We start from the raw sequence: 26,458 nt of genomic DNA, 5'->3' as shown, positions 1-26,458 counted from the left end.
AGCACTTTGTGATTTGGTAACCCCTTTCCTTTTAATCTTTGGTTAGTTTTGTGTTGCTCCATTTTTTTTTTCATTCTTCTTCACTGGTTTTACAATTGGCTTATTGTGGATCTCGTCATCAATTGTGTATTGGTTAATTTTGTTTTGTTGTCTTATTTTGCCAGGATTTAAACAGTAATTGTCAGAAGCTGCCTTGAGAATGACACACTAAGAGCCAGTGTATAAATATTTGGAATAAATAGGTACTTCCTGCCCCTGGGGTTGGTGGTAGGGTATTGTTCCACCGGAGGGTGATTGGCCAGCTGCTGGGATTCTTGCAGAGGGTACTGGATTGAGTGGATCTGATCCAAAAAGGCATTTATCTTCTTAAGTATGAGTGCTTATTCGGGGTCACTTAACACACATTAATTATAGCCTTAACTCGGAAGAGTTCCTGAATATGCACTTTCTTGCTCTGTAAAATTAACGTGTGCTGCTTGGATTTTTGGTATTAAAAACTAAAGCAGACCCACAGGGACTAGGGACAGCCCTCACCCCACGTCGAACTCCACGCTGGCTTTTGTCATTTGCAGGTCCTGGTGGATTTCAGCACTTGGGACAGCTCCCTGGATCTGGGTTGTCGTTGTTGTTGTTGTTGTTGTTTTTGGAAGCCGCAGTAACTGGAGAGGAGGCTTTCCAGAGTAGGCGGGTTGGTTTATCACAGTGGAAGCAGATAGCAAATCATAAAGGACTGGAGACCCCAAGGAAGGAGTGTTCTCCACCCTGTGCAATTAAACAGGCACATCATGAGAGGGAGTGCAGGAAGGGTTACATCAGTGCTTAGTTCTCGTGGCCCGTTCTGACATGCTCAGGGTAATGTTGATCGCCACTTTGGGGTCAGGAAGCAGTTTTCCCCAGGCCAGTTGGGCTAGGGGTCCTGGAAGTGTTTTGCCATCTTCTGAGCATGGAGCAAGCGTCACTGGGGGTGTGGGGGGGCAGGTAGTTGTGAATTTCCTGCGTTGTGCAGGGAGTTGGACTAGATGTCCCTGGAGGTCTCTTCTCTCCCTGTGATTCTATGAAATAAACTGGGAACTTAGGGCACTCACTCTGAATCTAATCTGCCCTTTCTGGGCAAAGTGGTTGAGAGGGCAGCAGCCGACCAATTCCAGGTCTTCTTGGAGAGCTCTTGTGCTCTGGACCCTTTTCAGTCTGGTTTCAGGCTGGGCTATGGGATGGAAACAGCTCTGGTGGCTTTAGCGGATGACCTCTGTCTGAATATAGACAAAGGCCGTACTTCCTTGCTGCTCCTCCCAGACTAATTGGCAGCCTTTGATACAGTAGATCGTGCCATCCTGTTGAGGCATTTGGAGGCAGAAGTAGGTATGAAGGGATGTGCCTTGGAGTTGTTTAAATCATTCCTCAAGGAATGGACTAAAAGGAGACCAGCTATCTTCAGTGTGAGAATTATCTTGCGGCTTTCCACAAGGCACAGTCTTATCCCCCATGTTATTCAACCTCTATGCAAAACCTTTAGGAGAAGTCATTCGTAGCCATGAAATCGGATGCAATCAATATGCAGATATCCTTGACCCGGGACAGTTTAACACGGACTGGGAGAGGCTGAAACGATATTTGGTGAAAAAATGGGAGGTGGGAGGACTGTGGCAGTTTGATAATTACTGAAATATAACAAAAGGAGAGGGGAGTGACTATACCGGGGGGAGAGAGTTAAGTGAAAAAATTCTAAGCAATTATTTTATTCGATTAGTATGAATAGTTGGGTATCAATAGTGTTACTATCATAAGGATTATAAGGATAGAATTTAATTAATTTTTTTTATGTCAGCAGATAACTGTACAATGGAGAATAAATATACATTAGCATACATAATATAGGTCTAATTGATAGACTTTTGCTGAATGTGTACATGAATTGTTTGTTGGATAGTTTTATAATGGAGAAATTAGTTAATCAAAAAGGACAAGACATGTAAAAGAAAGTAAAGAGTATCATATAGAGTATAAGTCAAATTGATTGATTTATAATAAATGTATGCAATGTTTATAGAAGTATTTGAAGTTATGCATAAAGAGGGACAAATTGTTTGCCCCATTTTGAAGTACTTAGAAAGAGTAAGATAGAGTACAGAATACCAAAATGATGATTATTATTATTATTGAAAAAGATAAGTTAAGATTGTCATATTTTTACCCATTTGGGAAGAAAATAGAGATAGCACTATGTTACTATAGATAAGCTTAGAAGAGTTTGAAAGTATATTATAATAAGTACAATAAGTTTGAAATGAGTAGAGGGAGAATAGACAAGGGGTTGGAAAACTGTTGGAAGTCAACGAAAGGGGGGGAAAGGGAGGGGGTTAGAATTGGAAAATTTAAGGGAATGACTGTAATAAATTCTATATGTGTCTAATCCAATAAAAAAATTTTATAAAAAAAAATATGCAGACGATATTCAGTTCTATATTTCACTATCCAAGTTGCTTAGTGATGCAGTAGAGGAAATGAGTTGCTGTCTGACAGCTGCGGTCAACCGGTCAAAAGCGAACAAGTTGAAACCGAACCCAGGCAAGATGGAAGTGAGGCGAGTTGGAAAGGAGGAGACCTTGTATAACATTGTGCTTCCCACTTTCGTTGGGAGTCAACGACCCTCACAAACTTGGTTACGAGCCTTGGGGTATACTAAATCCAGCACTACTACAGCTGCCTAGAAAAGGCCTTCTCCCAACTCAAACTAGCCTGCAGGATGGTCCCCTAACTTGACATGGCCAATCTGGCGACCTAGATTCATGCCACAGTAACATCAAGACTAGGCTACTGGGATGCACTCAGCATAGGACTCCCTTCAGAGACGACTGGGAGACTCCAGCTGGTGCAGAACGCCGCAGCTCCATTATTATCAGGAACTTGGCAGAGCATGCGTATTACCCCCATTCTGCTGTTGCTCCATTGGCTACCCGTCAGTTACCAGGCAAACATTTTTGCTCAGGCGGTAGGGCTGTGCTGTAAGGAAATGGTCTGGTAAGGGGTCGGGGACTGTAGACTATACTACTGGGTACTGTCTGTTGATGTAGATAGGCTCCCACTGGGTTTCCACACTGTTTAATAGATCATGTCAAATTACTTACATTTTGCTTCAGGAATGTTTCATCTTTGTATTCTTGTGTTCGAATTTATGCTTGTCTTTATACTTCTGCTATGCATACCCTGTTGTATTTATTGAATGTCCCGGCCGTTGATTGTATTAACTCATACTGTGCAATCCACTTTGGGTCTAAGTGAGAAAGTCAGACTATAAATAAATTTTATCCCTGCAGAAATCTTTATGGACTACAGTCTGCAATGAATGGGTGTAGTTATTTTATGTAGGGATATCAGCAGGATACCCTGCTGACAAAACTGAGGCTGTCGTACTTCAGTCACATCATGAGAAGACAAGATTCTCTGGAAAAGTCAGTAGTGGTAGGAAAAGTGGAAAACAGTCGGAAAAGAGTAGAGTCCAGTAGCACCTTAAAGACCAACCAACCTTATTGTAGCATAAGCTTTCAAGAATCACAGTTCTCTTCGTCAAGTGCATCTGACGAAGAGAACTGTGATTCTCGAAAGCTTATGTTACAATAAAGTTGGTTGGTCTTTAAGGTGCTACTGGACTCTTTTTTCCTACTACAGACTAACACGGCTAACTCCAGTAGGAAAAGAGGAAGACCTAAAACAAAATGGCTTGACTCAATAAAAGAAGCCACATCCTCCAGTTTGCAGGATCTGAGCAAGTCTGTTCATGATAGGACATTTTGGAGATATTTCATTCATCGGGTCACCATAGGTCAGAGTCAACTTGATGGCACATAACACACACATCAGCTGGGGCATGAAATGCATAAAGGTTAGGGTAAAATGTAATTAGGTGGAATTTAAATCTAATCAAGAAAAATACAGAGATAATTCACTACATATGTCAGCTTAATGAATGCCTGTAATAGGTTGGGAGTCTCAGGTCTTACTAACAGTCAGTGCCTATAATGTATCAGAAACACCAAGTCTTTGTTCAGACCAGGACTAGGCACGGTGGTAGCATGAAGCCTCTTAATGAAATGTTTCAGCTCTATTGTGGAGGAACCAGAAAGATTATATATCCTCCACTCCTGCTGCTGCTCCTCCTCCATGCAAATTCTTCCTACCAACCTTTTCCTTGGTTAAGAGCTAGGTTGGGCCCAGCCTTCACTGTGGTTAATGCTAAAGAGGGTTATAGTTGATGCCGATGTACATATTTACTGTGGGTAGAAGAGTTGGTGGATGAGAGGGCAGGTGCAGGATCTGGCTGCTCTCCTAAGCCCTGGTAATTCTTGGATTTTCAGGGGAAGACAGCGAAGGGGCTGGGCTCCACGGGCAAGTGGCTGATTGTTTGGAGAGACAAGGCTACAGGAATTAATTTATGCCTGGTTTCAGCATCTGCCTTTGCTCAGGCATCTCCTGCTAGAGGCCTGCGGTCTCCTCCAGCCTCTGCTACCATTTCTTTCAAAGTTCTCCTTATACGGGGAAAAAAGTATAAGGCTTGGAAGTCAGAACTTTTGTGGAGCTATAGCCACCAGCTAGTTTTACGTATCCAGGATCTTGAGCATTGGGGGTTTGGGTAAGGACCAGCAAGCATATAGTTCATTGTTTAATTTGAGTCAAAACATGCAAATGTCAGGCTTTGTCGTCTGTTTGAGAAATCTACACCTGGTAGTAGCCCCTATGGCTCGTTACCTGGGCTTGGCTTTCTTTCCTCGGTATATACAGACTGCGTCTCTGAGCATGTTCAAAGTGTTTTTCCCTTTCTCAGTGCTATTCAATAGAGGCACATCTGAGGTTTTAAGAGCAGGACCTCATGGACGGGACTGTTAATCTCCAGCAATCCTCGCCCCCAGAACCAGCGCACATCTTGACAGTCTACTCTAACGTCACTCTCTCTCCACAGGGATTGAGGATCTTGTCCTGGCAGATATCAGCTCACCAAGCCGGGCACAGACAGGCGACAGCAGCAGCATCTCCTCTTTCAGCTATCGTGAAATCATGAAAGAGGGCTCCGGGGCTGGCAGTAACAAGGTGAGCGGGCTTGGTGGCTGGGAGGCCCTGGCTAAACTACAGAAGAGCCACAGATTTTCAAGCTGCCTGCTGGCCTAGGTACGGCTCCAGCAGTTGGGTGGAGATTTACTTCCTTTACTTCCATGCCACAAACAGGGGCGTGGTTGGAGTTTCTCTTAAAGAAGCAGCAATAATCTCAACATGCCTTGTACCATGTGCACAATTGAGGGGATTGTGCAGACGCTGCAAGGCATGTTGAGATTATTCCAGGAATGTTAATGCCCACCTGGCATTGCAGAGTGTATTCATTCTTCAGGAGCATCCTTTGGTTTTACACGCTGTATGTCTATTTGGCTAGTTTTATATAAGGTGTGGTTGCCAAAGGCACAAATCCCTTTCTTTGAAAAAAAAGTTTTAGACCTGTGCAGGTATCTTTGCTATAAAAAGTTACTACAGCAAATATTCAAATACACAGCTTTTTTGTGTCTAATGTTGAATCCCTCAAAGGATGGGCCTTTAAACCTTGCCAAAAATCACCCTTACCCCAAAATCTGAAAGGCAGCTTTTGGAGTGTCCAGATTGGGTAAAACTGACTTTGGGGATGGAAAAGTTGCAAATAGCCAATCAGTTTTTCATTGAAAAATTTATATGGACAGTACTAAAAACACAGAGCTGCTGCCAGAAATGGCATCTCCGTGCTCAACCCTCTCCCAGCTCCATTCGACTAAAATTCACTGCTGTGGCGTTGGGGGACCAGGAATTTCACTCACCGTGTGAATGTCACAGAGAGTGTATTTCACTAATGTTAAGGTGGGAAGCAAGTGAACTAAACACAGGGATGCACATTTTGGCAGCAGCCACTCGTCACTCATAATCTCTAAACCTGCCCTTAAGTGCAAAGTGGAAGTTTGCATTTTAGCAGAGGCGAAGTAGTGTGTAGGTCTTTGATAAATAGCAATAAATAACTCATTGCATGCATAATGTGTGTCTAAAGCAGTGCGTATTGATTGATTAAAGGCATGCATTGAAGTTCTTACAGAATTATTGTCCAAAGTAAATGTCAGACAAAGAAAGCTTTTGTTCTGTCTTTGGACCAAGATGATCACAACCACAGCACAAGAGCTTCATGGGTTTTTTTAAAGCAATTGCTGTACAACAGTGTCACAAAATGGGAGTCCGTGGAAGTTAACCAATCCTGCTTGGAGCCCTGTCTTTATCTTTCTAGTACATTTTATCCTATCCTTCTTGTAAGTTGCTTCCTTTTAGGTTCATGATTCTTCTTTCCTCTTTTTATCATCACAACACAGTAAAGTGGGATGTGAATGGCTGAGACAGTGTCACCCACCAAGGTTCATGGCAGAGTGAGGATTCGAACCCAGAGTGAGGATTGAACTATATCCTAGTCCAACACTCTAACCACTGTTCCACTTTGGCATGAGGCTTGCTTTCATGTGGAAGCCATTGCATGGTGATCGCATGAAATAATCCAGAGATAGGAAAACTTAGAGAGGCAGTTTGGTGTAGTGGTTAAGAGCGGCAGGACTCTAATCTGGAGAGCCAGGTTTGATTCCCCACTTGAAGCCATCTGGGTGACCTTGGATGAGTCACAGCTCTTCCAGAGCCGTCTCAGCCCCATACACCTCACAGGGTTATTGTCGTGAGAATAATAATAACACACTTTGTAAACTGCTCTGAGTGGGTGTTAAGTTGTCCTGAAGGGCAGTATATAAATCAAATGTTATTATTATTGAGAGCCAGTTTGGTGTAGTGGTTAAGAGTGGCAGGACTCTAATCTGGAGAACCGAGTTTGAGTCCCCACTCCTCCACGTGAAGCCAGCTGGGTGACCTTGGGTCAGTCACAGCTCTCTCAGAGCTCTCTCAGCTCCACCCACCTCACAGGTTCTGTGGGAATAATAATAACACACTTTGTAAACTGCTCTGATTGGATGTTAAGCTCTCCTGAAGTGCCGTATATAAATTGAACGTTGTTGCTGTATTATTGTTGATGTTGTTATTTATTAATAACAATACCTAATGTGCTTGGAGTGGCACCTGACACAATCAACACCCATCAATATATACTTAAAGCCACTTTAAAACCATGTGCTAACATGGCCCCATAAGCAATTTTTGTAAAAGCAGTCTAAAAATCCAATACAGAATTTTAAAAAATCCTCATAAATGTTTCCTTCCCCCTCTTAAATCCTTTCCGCAGATGGTGGTTTGCTTAAGGCTTCCTCGTTCCCGTCTGATGCTTCAGTCAGTACATTTAAACCCTCTTCCTCCTGATGCGTCAAGGTCTAGATTTTTGTCAAGAACAAATGAATGGAACTGATGTATTTTAAGCGTGGTAGCAGGGAAGATCATCAGCAAATGGAATTTGAGGGGAGGGATATATGTTTTCACAGCACGTTTCCCCTCATAAGAGCCGGTGTAGTGTAGTTGTTAGAGCAACAAACTAGGATATGGGAGACCCCGGGTTGAATTCCCACTCTGCCATGGAAGCTCAACGGCACCTGCTGCATACCCTCCCAGCCTAACCTACTTCACAGGGCTGTTGTGAGGATAAAACAGAAGTAGAACGACAATTTCTAACAGATAGAAGAGGTATGCTTTTGTGTTGTCTCTTGAATGTTAGCTCTTGGCTTAAGTAGCCTTCGCCCAGCACAGGATATTCCTAACACCAAAGAGAAACACCACCACTTGTGGAGCGGATTTAACTCTTAAGTCTCTGATGTAACACTCGGTTGCTTTGAAAGGCCTAAGAGGAATAAAGGTACAGCAAAAGTATTGCCGAAGGCTTTCACGGCCGGAGAACGATGGTTGTTGTGGGTTTTCCGGGCTGTATTGCCGTGATCTTGGCCAAGACCACGGCAATACAGCCCGGAAAACCCATAACAACCGTACAGCAAAAGGCTGGCTACAGCAGCTGGACTAGTTGTATTGCTGTAGTAATGGTTTTTTAAACCTATTTTATATGCAGATTTGATATATAAAATGGTTTAAAGCTGTACAGTAAGCTTCCTTGAGCCCCTTGCCAAGGTATTTTAAATGAATGGCGTGAAATCGGGAGTGCTGTCCCAGTGCTGTTGGAGGAAAAGGTGGACGCAATCCAAGGCCCTGATTTGGAGGCCAGCCTGCCTGTCATCTTCTCTGTTACAGTCAACCACAGGCAGCCCCCAGTCACAGTCGCAACCCCCTCGGCCAGCCGACCTTTCGGACGAAGAGATCTCTGAGCTGTTCCAGCGTCTGGCTGAAGTCCAGCAGGAGAAATGGCTGTTGGAGGAGAAGGTATTGACCGCGGAGCTGGGTTCACAGAGGGCCTGGCTTGGGAATGGGATTCTGGGACTAGCAAGGCGTCATGGGACCGAGCGTCTTTGGGTGGCCCACCATACCCTCACCAACACTGATGCGGCGGTGATAACAAACATTCTCAGCTCCCATATAAGGCATAAGGAGACGGATGGTGGGTGGAGAGAACTTGGAGGAGGAGGAGCTTTGCAGGGTGGGCAGGTTGGGAGTGCGGCCTTGATGCCAAGGGGTTTACCTGCTTTGAGCAGATGGGGTGCGTGCCCCCGCAAAAGGGATCTGGGGAGGAATCCCAGTGGTAGGCAAGTTTTGAACCTTTGGGGATGTATCCCCCCCCAGCCTAGAACTGCAAGACAAACCTAGCCTGGGTTGAGTGGTGGTGCCCCCCTCATCCCACCCAAGGAGGACTTCAGGTACCTGTAAATAGACTCAGCCAGGAGCATGCCCTCTGCGACTGGAACTTGGAAGTCTGAAAGCAGTTGACCCATCTCACCTTACAAGGGAGTCTGGAAAGGGGATTTCAAGCCCTGGACCATCCAGGGGACTCCAAGTTCTCAGGACAGTCATGGACTTGGGGGTATGCCGGAGTGACTGGGAGTGATACAAAGCCTCCTCTCCTAGGTGAAGCACCTCGAGGTCAGCAGTGCCTCCATGGCAGAGGACCTGTGTCGGAAGAGCGCCATCATCGAGACCTACGTCATGGACAGCCGCATAGGTGAGAAGCTTTTAGCGTTCTGTTGCGGTTTCAGAATCAATGCCCTCCACAGTGAAGACATTATTAGCTCCAATAACGTTTGTGGTAGAATTTGCACTCGTGGTCACTTCCTAAGTGTCAGAATGTTTGTCGCAGGACTTTCATCAACGACGGCCTTTGGCCTGATGTCCTTTGCTCTCTTCTTGTAATGGTGATAGACGTCTGGATGTTGTGGCCTGAGGGTACTTCCGCACACCTCGTTCAAACTGCCACTGATCATCTTTTGCGCTCTTTATATGAACGCCTAAGAGAGAAGGCAGCAGGGGAGGCGACTTGCGATGCCGATGATCATGCCGGCTAGTTCAGAAATGTGATTGAAGCAAGAGCCGTGTTAATATTCGTGCACGAGGGAGTTGTATGAGGAATAGCCTGCTGTATAAGAAGGCCGTTAGACCCGTGCAGTTTTGGTTCTCTGATCTTTTGCTTTTTTATTGTTATTGTTTATTTATTTACCATTCTGCTCATTCTCTCCCCCTTCCACGTAGTATACAGCTTGTATACTTTCAGTTCTCAGAGAATCCCAGACATAGACATGGGGGGTGTGTGCGAGGCGTCAACTTGCCCTCTGTGGCCATTGACTATGTTCTGCTGGTTTTAACAAGGATTTTGTGCATTTTATACTAAGAGCCTATGTGGTGTAATAGTTAGAAAGCTGGACTAAGATCTGGTGAGGGAAGTGAGAAAACCACATTCCAAAGGGTCAAAAAGCAGTAACTGCGGCTAGATTTCAGAAGCACAAATCGGCGAGCAGGAAGGGTCTGTTCCCTTGCCTATAATGAACTCGAACCTCCAGTTACTTTTCCAGCATATTTAAAGTCCATGACGATATCCCGATACCGAGATATTTTCTTGGCTGCTAGATTGAAGGCTGTATTAACTCTATTTTTTTATTTACTAAAAAATAACAAAAACTTATAATCCATTTTCACAGACATTATAACAAATGCAAGAATAAACACATACAATAAAAATTTTAAAATTTCTTAAATAATAGAAAAACCAAACTTTCCCCTTATATTATCAAAAATCGTTCCCAGCTTGAAGCTAGTGGGTCATTTAAATAGCGTGCCACAGGTGCCCATGTATCTTCATACCCTTGAGGGGAGAAATTTACTTTAGTCTCGAAAAAAGCATTATTTGTTGTTCTACCCATGACATAGTCGTGCCAGAGTTTCTCATGCCCAACGGAAAGGTGATTTTCATCTAGCAGCTATAGTAAGTCTGGCAGTAGCTACTACCAGTACAGAGATCAAATTCTTCTGCTGTTTAGGGACAGCTGAAGAGGGCTAAAGATCTAGCAACAAAAATTCTGGGGTAAACAGTACCACAAAATTTGGCACCCTTTCAGTTTGTACCATCACCTCTTTCCAAAATGCTTGAATAATAGAATAAGACCACCAAGTGTGTAAATAAGAGCCTATTTAGTTACAATATTTTCCAACAAAATGGATTATAAGTTTTTGTTATTTTATTCAATTGCAGTGGCGTATAATACCAAAATGTAAACATTTTAAAAAATTGAAACCAAATATTGTATATTTTGGATCTATTCAAAGGTGAGTTCCAAATTCTGGTCCATTCCTCGGGAGAAATACTCTTTTTTTCCATCTCTGTTGATAGGACGGGGCAACAAGATGATCTAGATCACTTAATGGTTTATACAATAAAGAGCATACACCTTTATGTTTCTTCCCCTCCGTGTGAATAATTTCTTCAAATTTAGTAAACGGCCTAAAAAGCTCTCCTGATTCATTTAATTTATGAAGGAGATCTCTTATCTGAAGATATTGAAACCACTGCTGTATAGACTCTAGAAACGAACGGTTGCTTTTTGAGCATTCTCTTTTCAGAATGCAGGTGTTGTATTTTGGTTTTTGTTTGTTTGATCGGGCTCAAGGCTATGGCCAAAAGAGCTGTACCGGGAAAGGAAAGGACTAAAATCGGGGATAGCCAGGTTTGAATCCCCACTCCCAGGGCTTTTTCTCTGGGAAAAGAGGTGGTGGAACTCAGTGGGTTGCCCTTGGAGAAAATGGCCACATGGCTGGTGGCCCCGCCCCCTGATCTCCAGACAGAGGGGAGTTGAGATTGCCCTCCGCGCCGCTGAGCCTTTTCCTTCAGGGTAAGCCAATTCTCCCCCAAGAGAATGTGAATTCTGCATCCCATGCAAATAACAATGTTTTGCATATATTTGCTTGATTTCTGCCGAGCTATACAGTGCAGTGAAGCCCTGTTTCTCGGCCCCTGGAAATCCTCCTGAGTCCTCTTCCCCGAGGTTTTTCTTAGCTGCGGATCCTTAAGGACTAGAAGCCTGCTATTATTTAATTTTTAAATGAAAGCTGATTCTCAGGGCGCTGACTTCTGTATCCAGCGTCAGAGTTCCATGCCAGCGTGTTACAATGGCAGAATCCAGATTGATACAAGGCCCTGATCTAAAACCTCGGGCAAAAGAATGGTCCTGGGCTACGGTTCAGCTGCAGGCTGCAGCTGCTGCGCTACTCCTGCTTGCCAGCGCAAAAGGGATTGTAGCCGTTTCTAGACAGGGGGAGAGAGAACAGTGTAAGATTAGCGGGCATCCTATACAGGCAGGAGAAGGTGGCATTTCAGCTTGGCCTCCGCTGTTTGCAGCCCCGAAAACCTGCTCTGCACAGGATGGTTTCAGCTGAAGCAAGAAGGGAAGGTAGGTGGAGAGTTCACCAAGGAAGCTTTTAGGCAGTGTGGGGTGAAGGGTCTGGAGGGAGCTTCTGACCTCGAAAGGCACCAAGCTGGGAGTGCGGACGGCGGTCAACTTTTTGTTCTCGCTGTGGGAAAGCGTTGGGCTCAGCAAATCTTTCAGCCAGTCAACCAAAGCGAGAAGCGGCGACGTCCAGCCACAGGGGAAACTTGCTGTCCCGAATCAGACGGCCTGCCGGTGTGACTGTTCTTGCCGGGCGGCCTCTGCAGCCTGCCCCCGCCCCGTCACTCCTGCAGTGGGGAGCCGTCTCCCATGGAGCCAACTTGGAGGCCCCCCCCTTTCCTCCCTTTATGTAACAATCTCCTCCTCCTTGGATCACTTCTCATTCCTGTTTATGGCTGTGCCATCAGTAGGCTACTCTCCTTTGGCCAGTTAGATTGTGGGCGCAGCCTTGCAGGGCTCCTAAGCTGAGGAGGGGGGCTTGTGGGCAGGGCCTCCCTGAATGGGTGGGAAGGGTCTCTGAGGAAGTTTTCCTCACTTTCGCGCAGAATCACGCCACGGGTATAGGGAACAGGAGCCGGTTATAAATAGCTTGCCCAGGGTCGCCTTTGCTTTTGCTTGGCAACGCACGGCCCAGCCGGTGAATATTTCATGAACACTAAAAATACAATCCTCCTCCTTCTGCCTCTTGTCTGTCATCCTTAGTCTGATTTACCCTCCAGTTTTGTGGAAAACTAAGCTAGGAGTGTGTGTGTCTCTCTTTTAAATTAAGCCCTCCTTTGTCCCCCACCTTTGCTGCAGTTGAAACTCGGTGGATTCGGCCTTCCTTGGCAATTACCTTGATAATTGAACAAAGCTGGCTGCGATCCCTCGGGTTTGGCTCTAGGAAGGGAAGCAAGACTGAACGGATTTGGGCCTGGCGGTGGAGGGGGCAGAGGGCTAGAAGTTTGAGGGTCAATGCCCAGTTCACTGAAGGGTGAGAGCAGAAAGGGTTGCGTCGGGGAGTCACGCTTTATGCCTAAGCTGAATTTGAGAATTCTGAGACCTTTTAATTAATTCATTAATAGTCCACTCTCCCCGCAAGCAGGCTCAGAGCAGATTTACAACATAAACACGTAAGAACAGTTCAGAACAATTAAAAACATGGGTAGCAATCATGTATGTACAGCATTAAACATAAAAGGCAGCTCACATTGCAGCCCACATCTCAGCACCTCGAGCCTACAGGGCAGAGTGGTTAAAATGCAATCAGTGTAGGGTTGGGCACGTATCCCCGCCCCCCCACTGGGACGGGCCAGTTGGATGATTTGTCTGCCTCAACCCCCATAAGCCTGGCGGAACATCTCCATCTTGCAGGCCCGGCAAAATGATAACAGATCTTGTTGAGACCGGGCCTCCACAGAGAGTCCCACCAGGTAGGTGCCAGGACCAAAACAGCCCTGGCCCTGGTTGAGGCAAGGCGAACCCCCCCTTGGGGCCAGGGATCACCAGTAGATGTGCGTCTGCCGATTGGAGCAGCCTCCAGGGAATATAGGGTGAGTGGCGGTCCCGTAGGTATGGCGGTCCCCGTTCTAAGGGCCTTAAGCATTAAAAAAAGACTAAAACCTTGAACCTGACCCAGAACTCCACTGGGAGCCAGTGCAGCTGGCACAGGACAGGTGTAATAAGTAACCGGAACAGAGTTCCGGTCAAGAAACGTGCCGCTGGATTCTAGACCAGTTGTAACCACACAAGGGCAGCCCAGTGTAGAGCGAGTTACAGTAGTCCAACCTGAAGGTGACCATTGCATGAATCACATAGTGAAGGAACATGGGCTTTCCTAGGGTTTGGTGTCAATGCACCCACCAGTCCAGATGAGGGAGATGAAGGAATCTAGGGATGCCAGCCACATCACATGATTTTCCATTCCCAGTGCGAGAACCGTTTCAGCATATTCTCATCCGAGCTGACAAAAAGTGTTGTGTTCCTTAGCATAAGCAGTTGTCCCTCTAATCCCATCACACGTGCGTCTTGCTTATCCGATGTGTGCGCTTTTGAACAGGTTGCATGGTGCCCAGCAGAGCTACACATGCGTCATGCTCTGCAATGATTCACTTTTCATGACTGAGGAATCGCACGCCTGCTCTTCCTGAACCATGTCCCAAATACACTACACTAGCGTCTAGAAAAGTAGCAGTGGAAGGGACAAGTTTTGCACATGTGAGTCCAGCGCTGAGCATTTGGATGGGCAGGAGCCGTGGGACTGATGAGCTTCTATGACCTCTGTGGTCCGATGAGGAAGCAGAATTGCTGTGGCTTTAAGGGGTGTTTGAAGGTGGTGTGCAATCTGTTTGGGTGGAGTTTGGAGACTGCAAGTCTTCCTGATTGGTCAGCAGCAGCGGATATACAAATGGGGATTGCACATGGCAGGCCAGGCAGTGATGCATCCGTTGTACAGCTCTCTCAGGACAAGTCCGTTGTCAGAATAACTTGAGGATCTGCTCAGACCATGTATTAGTGAACATCTTTTAGCCATAATACCAATCAGGCTGGTTAAAGAAGCAGTTATTCCTCCCACCCTTTCAGTGCATGTCAGTAGGTGGAACTAGATGTGTTCCAGTACATTGTGTGTGCATGCGTGTGTGTGTGTGTGTACAGACTATTCAAATACACAATCTTGGAATCTGGACTATCACCTTCATATTTTTAAAAAGAAAGCTTCAAGCCTTTACACAAGCAATGTTTGGAGGGATTGCGGGGTTCACTTAGGGAGGAATAGGATTTCTAGCTGTTGCAAGAAAGCGGGAAGGATAGAATTCCTGGTAATTAAGCAGCGAGATCCCAGTGCCCTTTTCAGGGCTTCACTTATCCCTGTGATTAAATAAGACACGCACATTTGCGTGGTAATACACGAACTAAAAATGATGCAGATTTGCATCAATTGCGCTGTTGCAGAGGGGCGCCGAATTTTAATTTGTGAACTGTAATACTTGTAATTTGTAATACTTCGTACCATCAAGGGTGACTCGGAGGCTCAAATTCAATCGGTGATGGTGGGTGGGTGGCATGGCATGGCAGTCACGATTCAGGGTGACTGGTACAGAATACCAGGTCTGACCTTGCATAGGTATTGTGTATCGGGGTGCACAGAGGCAGGGCAGCTTGCGTTTCCTGGTCAGGGCAGCTTGCATTTCCTGGGGAGAGAAGATTCCTGGCTGCTTTCCACAGCGGTGGGGGGGGGGGGGAGTGCGTGCACGAGGCACTCGCATTCAGAGACAAAGTACAGAAGGATTTCTGTCTTGAGAGACAGCTAGGCTGATGAAGGCTGAAGTGCCGGAGCAGGAAGAGCAGGCGGGATCGATCGAAATGTCGCAGTCGCTTTAGCCTGGCGTCACTCTGGGGAATCGGGGTGAGCAAACAGCAGTGGAAAGCCCCCCAAGGGGATGGTTGGGTAGACACGCAGCGCAGGCTGTGTCACGACCCCAGGATCTCTGCTCTCCGTCTCTGCCCTTCGCCGCTCCTTGTCGGAGCACTGGAGATAACCGTTGTAGTGTCCCCTTCAGGCGTATCTACTTGGTGGGTTTATAGCCAGGATGCATTCCACCAGACAACTTTCTGAAAGCAAGATGGTTGGGGCTCAAGAGAGGGTTAATAATTTGATTTCAGAGCCGGCAGGAATTGAGTAGATCAGCGCAGAGCTTGGCAGAACCTGCCCCGTCTCTCAAAACCCACTACGAGTGACCCCCCCCCCCGGGCTCGTTCCCTAGTCTCCAGCCTTACCTGGATGTTGCACTACCTAACCAGTGCACCTTTCTCTCTTGGCCCTAGATGCGTGGGGCTCTGTCTCTGTGGTGCAGAGGAGACGCTCGGCACTAGCTCAGGGATGCCACTCTTGGCCCGGTTGTTGAGCACACAAAGGGCAGCAAACTTTACTCATCGGGATTTTAAAACCTTTTGATTGATTTTTGGAAAAGGTGACCCTGGTTAATATGACAGGAGATGTTTTAAATATTTAATCTAAACACTCAGAAGTCCCAGGGTGCCGTGCCCTTTCTTAGAAGGCTCTTCCCTTGTATCGGAGGAGCTCCCTCTTCTTCTTCTTTCTTTGAGAGGTTGCATGCTGTCGACACCTTACGTCCGTAATCTAAAAACCAGAGAGAACCCCCCGTTTTTTGCCCCCTCCAGGATGGATTGATTTGGGAACTGATGAATCATAGTAAAATAAAACTCGTAAGATTTTATTGAATCAAAGGGTCGCCGTGCTGCCTTGCACCTCTCTTTGATTTGTGCATTCACCCAGTGGCGCTGGCCTTCTGCATGTTCGCCTGCCTAAAAGGTGTGCTGCGGCTGCGGTTACGGGACCTATCCAGTGCTCCCTGCACCATCTGAGCTTGCTCTCCAAGTTTTGTCTCCCCCCCCCCCCCAGAGACGACGGAGCCTTTGGGTTGCTTTTCCTTTCATAGTGGTTTTTAAAAAAATCTCATTTAATTTCTTTCCCTCGTTTTTCCCAAGCCTGTTTATCGGGTGGGGGTGGAGGATGGGCTCGCGCGGTTATCTCCTTCCTGCTGTTTTGCTAATTTCACGGCTGAGCAACTTTCCGCTTCCAGTGGGAAAGACCCCAAATTTATGTCAGCCCCCTGAAGAGATGAGATCCATCCCGAGCTTTGGGAAAGGAGACCAGTGCGTGATGGTTAGCAGGCAGAGGGCGGTACATACGCCTCTCCCACTGGAGGTGGACAAGTGCCAGTTTTGGAAAGCGGGGTGGGGAAAATGGATGCCACGGTGGTGGTTTCATTGATTCTACCGAACTGTAACATGGAACCAAAAGGAAGGTGTGTCGAATGAATTCTCTGGTCTGATGATTTGATGTGTGTGGGTCTAAGCAGGAGTGAAAATGCTCACAGCACTGCACCCTCTAGGATACCAAGTCAGACCAAAGACACTGCCTCCTGCCCTCCCTCTGAATTGGCTTCACAATGTTGCCACATAGCCAAGTGTGACTGGCTGTGTGGCACCATGATAGCATGTGTTACATGATCCCTAATTGCCTAAGACAACTTGTGGAATGAGAATAGCCAATGAGGGGGGAAATGATGGCACCTTAGCAGCAGAAAGGGGAAGCCATTTTATTCCAGGAGGTTTACAATAATATTTATCACATTTCTTCTCCTATCTTCTGGCCACCAACCTCCAAGTCAGCTTCCAAGAAGAAAAACCTACAAACATCCTTATGAAACCATAGTGATTCCACCATTATAAAAGCAAAAACAATCTATTTTTTTTAAAGTTCATCAGCATAGGAAAGAGGGCCTTCCAGTATCTCCTGCCCATCTCCTGCCTCCACGCACAAACTGGGGACATGTCCTTCTTAAAAGCTTCCAGGGAAGGAGCTCTGCCTGTGGCCCGAGGGAGTTGGTTCCCAGAGGAAGGGGGCCGCAGCCAAAAAGGCCGTGTTCTGTTTCGTCACCAGTCTTCCGAGGAAGGGACACAACGCAGGAAGATTTTAACATGCTAGATGGTTCCTAAGAGAGAATCTTCTTCCCAGTGCCTCATTCTCACTAGGGCGATAAACCTGAGTCTCATCTACATCACTTCGGGTTTTAGGCGGGGGGCTCACATGAAGGAATGTGCTTCCCATACAAAAAAAACCCCCATCCCTGCATCTAGAAAGCTGTATCAGGGAGGAGTCTTTCCCCGTGGTATACCAGTTTTCTGTACGGCAAGAACGGTTTTCTGTTGGGGAGCTCTGTCTCCACTCCAGAGGTTTGCCACTTGGAGATAATGCGCATCAAATCACAACTTTCCCCTCCCTCCTTTCGGCAGATGTGTCCGGCGCCCACGGGCAGGTGGACCGCAGCAGCCTGAGCAGCGTCCTGCGGGACCTGGTGAAACCGGGAGATGAGAACTTGCGGGAGATGAACAAGAAGCTTCAGAATATGTTGGAGGAGCAGCTGACCAAGAATATGCACTTACAAAAGGTTTGTGGGCGGGGCTTCAGGAAGCACTGCCCCCCCACCCCAGGAACATACCATTTGGTACCATGGGGGGGGTGAAGCCAGAAGGAGAATCTGAATTAGAGAATGATAAGTGGGGACCCACAAGGGGGGACATCTTGGTGTCCCTTCCCCCTACTCCTTCCCTGCTTCCGATAACCCCTTCCCCCTTTTCCTGCTTCCTTTTCTCCTTCCCACCCACCTTTGTCTGCCCCCCTACCCCGTCTTCACCTTTCCCCTTCCCCTCCCCAGCAGCCTCTCCCCTGTGGCCCAGTTGCATGGTGGAGAACCTGCAAGGACTTGTGGAGGGGAGGGTACCTCACTTTTCCCTGTGTCCCCTTCCCCACACTACGTCCTCTTTCCCTCCTCCTGGCAGCCTCAGCTTTTCCTACATCCTTCTCTCCTTCAAACCCACTAAACGACTGACCTTTTGTCTGCTCCCCATCTTCTTTTTAATTAATTTACTTCATTTATACCCTGCTTTTTTCTCCAACGGGGAACCAAAGCAGTGTACATCATTCTCCTTGTCTCCACGTTATCCTCACAACAACCCTGAGAGGGAGGTCACGCTAACTGTGTGTGACTGGATCAAAGTTACCCTGTGAGTTTCCACAGCAGAGTGGTGATTCGAACCTGGGTCTCCCACATCCTACTCTGAAACACTACACTGGGGTTTTTTTGGGAGGGGGAAGCAATGTTGAAGAATAGCAAAAAGCCAGGCCTAGTAAACTGATGGTTGCCTAGCAACAGCCACTGAGGTCATCTGGTTAAATCTACAGTTGTTCCTTTTTACCATTTTGGGTTTTTTAAAAAAAGTGTTTTGTTTTGTTTTTAGATTTCAGATTTTTCTGCAAACCCAGGGCATTTTTCTGGTGTGTCTTGTCTGTTCATGGCTCCGGTCTCCAGATTTAAGTATCCACAGATCAGGGCATTTGGCTTTTAGTATATAAGACATGAATGAAACTGATGGGCAGTAAATTCAAGATGGACAAGAACGAACATCTCTTTACACAACGAATGATTAAAATGTGGAGGGGAACCCATTTTTTTTCCCTTGTTCCGTTGAATGACTGCCTGCCATCTTGCCCTGGGCATTCCTCAACTCCATGTTACTCTCTGCAAGTAGCACAAGTTTAGGGTTAAGATTCTGGGGGAGAGGTTTAAGGAGCATCAGGGGGACTCATTAGGGACTTAGGATAGTGAGAGAGAGAAACAGGTGGGAAAGGAAGTTCTCCATCTGAGGCAGAGGACATCTTGGGTGACTCCCTTTGCCCAATCAGGGAGGCAGGAAGTTAAGTTTCTTCCTCTTTCCTGTTGGTGCTTGGAACACCCGCTTCCTCAGTTCTTTCCTGCCTCCAGGGAGAGCAGTCGCAAGGGCAGATTGCTCTGCCACTCTTGCTCATCAATCCTTTGTACTGCTGTACTTTCACTTTCACTTTCCCTTCCTTCCTTCCTTTATATTTTCTCTTCTCTATTCCTTGATTCCGTCTCGGTGAGCTCAAGGGGACATGGAGCCCGTTGACTCCGACGGGAGCTTTATGGAGGGCAAAGAGGAGAACCCTGCTACGGTCGCATCGGCGACAGAGAACACAGGTTCCCCCCTGGTACCGTCCTGCCTTCCTGGCTGGAACAGAATCCCGGCAACTTTCCAGCCTTAGAGCTGTGTACCATTAGCAGAGGAGTACAACGGAAGCAGCAGGAGCCGGGATCCACAGCGCTTCTCTGCCCAGAGGCTGAGAACTGTGCTGATGCAGAGGCCGCAAAAAAGGCGGGAAGTGGCGGCGGTGCCCGCACCGAAACCTGCATGGCCAGAAATGATGCGCTTACCACCCTCCCACCAGGAGAAGGCGTGGCAGGCCCTTCCACTGTGGATTGGACCTTGCAGAATCCAGACCTGATGACTCTTCGGCCGGTAATATACGTGGCGATTGTGAAGCCCCCCTTCAGGGTGAACTTCTCTCCCCTTTAAGACAGGCTGTGGGAAGAGGTCTTTAGATTTTGCCACTCCCAAACTAGGGATGCTAGCGAGACAGCATCAGCCCCCCCTCCCCCCCCAACAAGCAACGCCGAACCAAGAGACAATGGCCCATTAAGGCAGCTCAAAAGTCCACCCCGGACAGACCCAGGGGCAGGGGCAGGGTTTTGGGGGGGAACCTCCTCCGAAAGTGAGAATAGAGAGGAGGGTGAGTTCCTCTCTGAGGAGGAAGAGAAAAAAATTGCTGTAGCATAGTGGTTAAGTCATTGGACAGCAAATCAGTACTCTGATGGTTCTAATCCCACTTCTGCCATGGGCTGAGTAGGTGGCCTTGGGTAAGCCACTCCTCTCAGAGGTTGTTCAAAGCGGAGGACTACCAATACTTCTTGACCAAAGCCCTAGCCTCCCTGGTTCTACAGGAGAATGCCAAAGGGGAAGAGGAATTCTTCCCTAGGGCTGATACTCCAGAGAGAGTTTTTTCCATTCCCAGAGTACTTTAAACGGCAATTGAAGGCCGAATGGGCTATCCCTGCAGCCAGTATATGGTGCTCAAACTCTGTCAAGAAGCTATAAGCATTATCTGTGTATGCTAATGAGTTGTTGCAGGTTCCGCCAATCGACGCTACGGTGGCAGTGCTTCAGTCATTGGGCCTGCCCGCTAGAATGGACACGGCACTATGAAAGATAATTTGGACGGGAAAGCTGAGTCTGCCCTCAGGAGGGCCCACAAAGTACTCGGCCATGGCTGTACGAGCTCCACCACAGCCTCAATCATATCAAGAACCTCAGTGGTTTGGATCTGTAAGCTTATCCAGCTGTTCCTGGAAAACCACAGATGTCTCTTGGAGGGGGCCAACAGGATTCTGAAGGCCAATACCTTCGCGGTGGATGCCATCCTAGATGCCCTGACCTTCTCCGCTAAAGCCACGGCATCGGCAGCAGTCTCAAGGAGTCTTCTATGGTTGAGAGCTTGGCCAGCTGACCTCCACTCCAAATTCATCCTTATGGCCTATTCCTTCTGGGGGGGACAAACTGTTTGGAGAAATGATGGATAAAGTCTTGGTGGAAACGTGGGACAAGAAGAAGGCCCTACCCAGAACACTCGGAAGATCTGACAGGCGCGTCTTTAATCCTCAGCCCTTTCGTCTTCACCACTCCCTGGCCAGACCTCACAGAGGAGCCCAGACGTTCCTCCTGGAACAATAGCAGACAAAGCTTCAAGTGAAGCTCCTTTGGTTCTCGGACCCACTGTTCTAATCAGTCTCAAGGAGACAGGCGAAATTTCAAATCCAAAGCCCCCAAAATCCTGACTTGCCTCGGGGCCCGGTGGGAGGGAGACTTCTACAATTCTATCCAGTGTGAGTAAAATCAGTGGCAGACGCCTGGTCCCTCGAACATGTTGTGGACCGAAGTCCACCTGACCTCCATCCAGGTGGAACACATCAAGGGCGCAGACAACTTTTAGGCCGACTGGTTGAGCAGACAGACCATACAACCGGGTGAGTGGTCCCTCAAGCAGGAGGTTTTCCAGACAGTGATGAACCACTTCGGTGTTCTGATTGTGGACCTGTTCACATCCCATGTAAACCATCAGGTCTCCAGATTTTTTCTCCAGGTACCTCCATCCTCAGGCAGAGGGCACCAACGCTCTCATCTCCCTCTGGGCCTACTCTATGCCTTTCCTCCAATCCCTATCTTACTCAAGCCGCTGAGGAAAATAGCAGATCAGAACATGGAGATGATCTTGATTGCGCCATGGTGGCTGAGAAGACCATGGTTCTCCACGCTCCAATCGATGGCCTCATCCTTTCCTTTTCACCTTCCGTCCATCCCGGACCTACTCCATCAGGGACCAATTTGGCACTCGCACCCGGAATGGTTGTGTCTGACCAAGGAATGACTTGGCCAAACTGGTCTACCCCCCTCAAGTGGGCCACACTGTTTGGCCTCTAGGAAGGAATCGACCAACAAGATTTACAACACCACATGGAAAGACTTTGTCAGATGGTCAAAGAGAAAGAAGGTGAACCACCTACACCCTTCCTTGGCCGCAGTCCTGGGTTTCCTTCAGGATGGGCTAGACTCCAGCCTCAAGCCGGCCACACTGCGAAAACAAGTAGTGGACCTGGCGTCTGTTCTTCCTTCCGTGGAGGGTTTCTCCCTGTCCGCTCGTACAAAGTTTCTTGGGAGGTGCCACCTGGTTAAGCCCAGCAAGGGTCCACTGGATTCCTGCCTGGAGACTACATGTCATCTTGTCAGCCCTGACTAGGCCTCCCTTTGAAACAATAATAGATGTATCTAAGATGGCTGACGCTGAAGACCATTTTTCGTCATGGCCATCACTGCAGTCAGGAGGATCTCAGAGCTTGGAGCCTTATCTACCAAACCTAGTCTATGCATCTTCCATAAAGATAAGGTAGTCCTTCATACGGATCCAACCTCCCTACCCAAGGCAGGCTCTGGGCTTCATACGGTGCAGGAGATTAATCTTCCCTCCTTCTGTCCCAGTCCATCTCACCCTAAGGAGAGGGATTGGCACCATCTTGATGTGCGGAGAACTCTCAAAGCTTATTTGACCAGAACAGAATCGATCAGAAAATCAGATTCCCTCTTCATTAACACTTCCCCTCCTAATGTTGGGAAAAAAATGTCGGCAGTGACAATTGGGAGGAATATCGGGACCTGTATTGTAGGGCTACGGGTCAAGCAACAGAGAAATTCCCAGGGGAATCACAGCTCATTCAGTCAGAAGTGCAGCTACTACCACAGCTCTGCACAATAACGTGTCGGTAGAGGAAGTCTGCAAGGCCGCCTCTTGCTCCTCAGTTTTCTACCTTCATGAGACATAAGCTAAATCCGTACGACCCGGCAGATGCCGCCTTTGGAAGAGAGTGCTTCAACACATGATACAGGACGAGGAACTCGACCCACCCTATAAAGAGTAACTGCTTTGGGAGCACCCAAGATGTCCTCCGCCTTAGAGGGAGAACAGACCTTTGGACACTTACCGAGAAGGGTCCTTCTCTGAGGAGCGGAGGACATCTTGCCCCTCCCTGGTTCCTCGTCACTGTCTCTCTGTGTTGTCTCCCTTTTTTTCTATACCATTCTGCAGGTCTAAGTACCAGGTGAAAGTCGCTCTCGAGCAGTACCACTACCAGAAAATTCCACTGCTGTTTGGAGTCACCTGAACTGAGAAAGGGGGTGTTTCCAAGCACCAACAGGAAAGAGGAAGAAACTTAACTTCCTGCCTCCCTGATTTGGCAAAGGGAATCACCCAAGATGTCCTCCGTTTCTCAGAGGAGAAGGACCCTTCTCGGTAAGTGTCCAAAGGTCTGGGATCCAGGGAGGGTACCACGCACATGAGATGAGCCCTCTTAAGGAAGCTTTGCTCCACAGCTGCAAAAAAGGAACATAGAGTTATGGTAAGGGAATGTGGGAAGACGGTCTCTCTTCCTGGAACGGGGTAGCTCCTACGGTTCTGGCCAATATTCTATCTGTTCTGGGTTCAGGGTAGGCTGAAACAGAGTCTGTGTCGCTGTCCATCCGTTCACAGTCTCCACCTGAAGATCATTGACTGCTGGGGGAACAGAAGCTGTGCATGTCTCTCTCTGGCACTGAAGGGCAGCCGAGGGAGTAGCTGGTTTCCTTCCACATTAACAGCTGTTGGCGACCTTGAGTTCGGAGCAGCTACATTGTGCCAAAGAGTTGCTGATTGTCAAACTTTGGGTCACAAATTGGGGGTCTGCCCTCCCCAAGCCTGTGGTGCGGCTGCCTCTGGGGCTGAGCAGCCAAACAGAACAGCTGGAAGTGGGCATCCTTGCACCTTTAAAATGCAGGCTGCGATTCATCCTGGATGTTTGAGAATCCTAGAACCGGAACGCTGCTTCCCAACCCTCCTGGGCCCTGCCTCCTTTCCAAAGATGGGGAAGAATCCAATGCCGTCACCCCCCCCCCCACACACACACACACTATGTGCTTTTGTATGTGTGTGTGTGTGTGTGTGGTGCACTCAAGTCATCGTTGACTTATGGCGACCCCTGGTAGGGTTTTCAGGGCGAGAGACTAACAGAGGAGGTTTGCCATTGCCTGCCTCTGCAGCCCTGAACTTCCCTGGAGGTCTCCCATCCAGTCACTAGCCAAGGCTGACCCTGCTTAGCTTCTGAGGTCTGACGAGAGCAAGCTCACCTGGGCTATCCAGGCCAGGGATGTGCTTCTATACTGGTGACCAACTGGACGCTGCATGGAAGAACACTTTCATAGTGGCTGAAAAAAACTTTCGAGCAGAACTGTGTTTAGAGCATGAGAGGGTCATGTCTGTTAGGCCACTGTGAGAAATAAGATCCTGCACTCTCTGGAGCTTTGGGGATTATCCAGCGGCAGGTTTCTTACATCAGTGATTGCCACCCATTTTTTCCATGAAGGAACCCCTAAATTAATGTTTCCAATCCCGAGGAATCCTTACCTATGAAAACGTTTACAGGCCAGAAAAAGTCAGTGGCAGGGACAGCAATTCAATTACTGCTATATTGTTGTCAAGAAAATTTATCTGGAGACAGCTTCTCTTGCTCATATAAGCCAGCTTTCATAACCTTAATAACTGATATTTTGAGGGATAGCTGGAATTCTTTGTGGTATTTCTACATTTTTATCTATCTATTCCATGATTTCTTGTGGAACTGCAGGGTTCCATGGAATCCTGTTTGGGAAACACTGTCTTCTGTCCTTATGCCTGGTTTGGGAACACCACAAAGACGGCTGTGAGTTTTCCAGATGGGGGAGAGGGAGAGAAATAGAATCTATGTATGGGGTGGTGGAGAGTGCTATCAAGTCAAAGCTGACTTATGGCGACCCCTAGTGGGGTTTTCAAGGCAAGAGACTAACAGAGGTGGCTTGCCATTGCCTGCCTCTGCAATCCTGGTCTTCCTTGGAGGTCTCCCATCCAAGTCCTAACCAAGATTGACCCTGCTTAGCTTCTGAGATCTGACAAAATCATGCTGTCCCGGGCTATCCAGGTGAAGGCATAATCTAAATATATATGTGTGAAGAAAAAAACCACTGCCCCTATATATGATAATACTGTATACATCTCTCTCAACAAAAAAAATGGATTAAATTCATGGAAGGTAAGTCTATCAGTGCACAACTCTTTTTGAGAGCCAGGTTGGTGTGCAGTGATTTGAGTGTAGGGCTAGGGCTTACTGTGTCATGTAAGGTTGCTGGGAGACTTTTGACCAGTCACACACTCTCAGTTTAACCTACCTCACAGGGTTGTTGTGAGCATAAAATGAAGAGGATGTAAGCCTCTTTGGTCTCTGTTGGGGAGAACGGGTGCGGTATTAATGAAGTGAAGAAATAATCCCCAGTATCTCATTGAACCTCCATGTTCCGAGGCAGTATACCATACGTGGGCAACAGGGGGAGATCATCACCTTCGTACTGTGCTCGTGAGCTTCCAGATTGGTTGCCTTTCAGAAACAAGAGCTCTGATCTTGACGGGTCTTGGTTTGAGCCTGCAAGAAAATGCGGGTGTTCCTGTTCTTCAATCGCTAGAGCACGCGTCAAGGCTAGAGCCTCCAGCCCAGCAAAAAACGCTGCAGTACATTGGCTCTCCCCCCACCTTCAGTTTTAGCTTGATGTAGAATCTGATCCTTCCAATGTCCTAATGGAGCGAGGGGACAAAAGAGTGAGGTCAGCGGAAACAGGCAGCTATTTATAGCTGCACCCAAGAGGGGAGGGTGGGGGGGGGGGGAGCTGTTTCAGAGGACGGACTTCAAGGTTGGGGATGAAAAATGTCCAAAGAGGGGCAGAGGGGGAATGTTTCCCTGGAGATCAAAGGTGTTGGGGGGGCAAGAATGAAGGGAGAGCCCCGGATACTCAGTGCAGGGAGGAGGATGGGAGGGGGGACGACTGAGGACCAGATGAAATGGTGTGGGTGAGCAGCTGTGGCCTCTAGGGGGCTCTGTGTCGCTGGGAAAAGAGACGGCCCGAGGGCTGTCCCTCTAGGGTTGCCAGCCTCCAGGTGGTGGCTAGAGATCTCCCAGAATTACAACTGATCTCCAGGCCATAGAAATCTGTTCCTCTGGAGAAAATGCCTGCTTTGGAGGGTGGACTCCATGGCATTATACCCTGCTGAGGTCTCTCCACTCCCCAAACCCCGTCCTCTTCAGGCTCCACTCCCAAGATTTCCAGGAATTTCTCAACCTGAAGCTGGCAACCCTTCTCAGGACTGGGGAATGTGGGTAGCCTGTGGGGCAGGGCTCTTGGCAAGGGGAATCCTCCCAGGGCATGCTGTGGCCCAGGGAATGAGATAAGGGGCCTCCCTGCAGGTGTGTAGAGGGGGAGACTCACTTGAGCTTTAAGACAAGTTCTCTGGCTATGAAAATCTTCACTTGGTTCATGTTTCTCTCTTTTTCTCTCCCCCCACCCTGCCCTCTCTCTCAATAAGACTTATTGATTTGGCCCTGTCTCTCTCTGACTCCCTTATTGCTTTCCAGACTTTTCCTTTGAACTCCTGTTCAAGGAGCAATTTTTTAAATTCCATAATGAATTGACTATGTAAATGTCTGCATTGGCTGGTTGGGGGATGAGGCGATTCTCATTGCCTCATCTATATCTGAATTTCGGGGCAAGGGAGTGATTGGGGGGGGGCCTTACTGTCCCCAAACTTGGCATATTTTGCCTGTGGCTCCCTCCACCAGTGGCCCATCTCTCCCATC

General features: G+C 47.8%; 1 protein-coding gene across 2 annotated transcripts in view; it reads left to right on the top strand.

Annotated features, from left to right (window-relative positions):
- GRIPAP1 (GRIP1 associated protein 1) overlaps positions 1-26,458 on the top strand; it is a 73,761-nt gene that overhangs the window by 44,934 nt on the left and 2,369 nt on the right. For both annotated transcript variants that reach the window (XM_055003430.1, XM_055003429.1), the window contains 4 exons: positions 4,955-5,082; positions 8,224-8,352; positions 8,992-9,085; positions 17,598-17,752. In XM_055003430.1, the coding sequence (XP_054859405.1) occupies positions 4,955-5,082; positions 8,224-8,352; positions 8,992-9,085; positions 17,598-17,752 (506 nt within the window). The remainder of the gene's footprint in view (positions 1-4,954; positions 5,083-8,223; positions 8,353-8,991; positions 9,086-17,597; positions 17,753-26,458) is intronic.

This window comes from Eublepharis macularius, chromosome 19 (assembly GCF_028583425.1).
Source record: "Eublepharis macularius isolate TG4126 chromosome 19, MPM_Emac_v1.0, whole genome shotgun sequence".
NCBI classification, from domain to species: domain Eukaryota; kingdom Metazoa; phylum Chordata; class Lepidosauria; order Squamata; family Eublepharidae; genus Eublepharis; species Eublepharis macularius.
The sequence above is the reverse complement of the archived record's forward strand: the minus strand, read 5'-3'. Positions and strand labels throughout refer to the sequence as shown.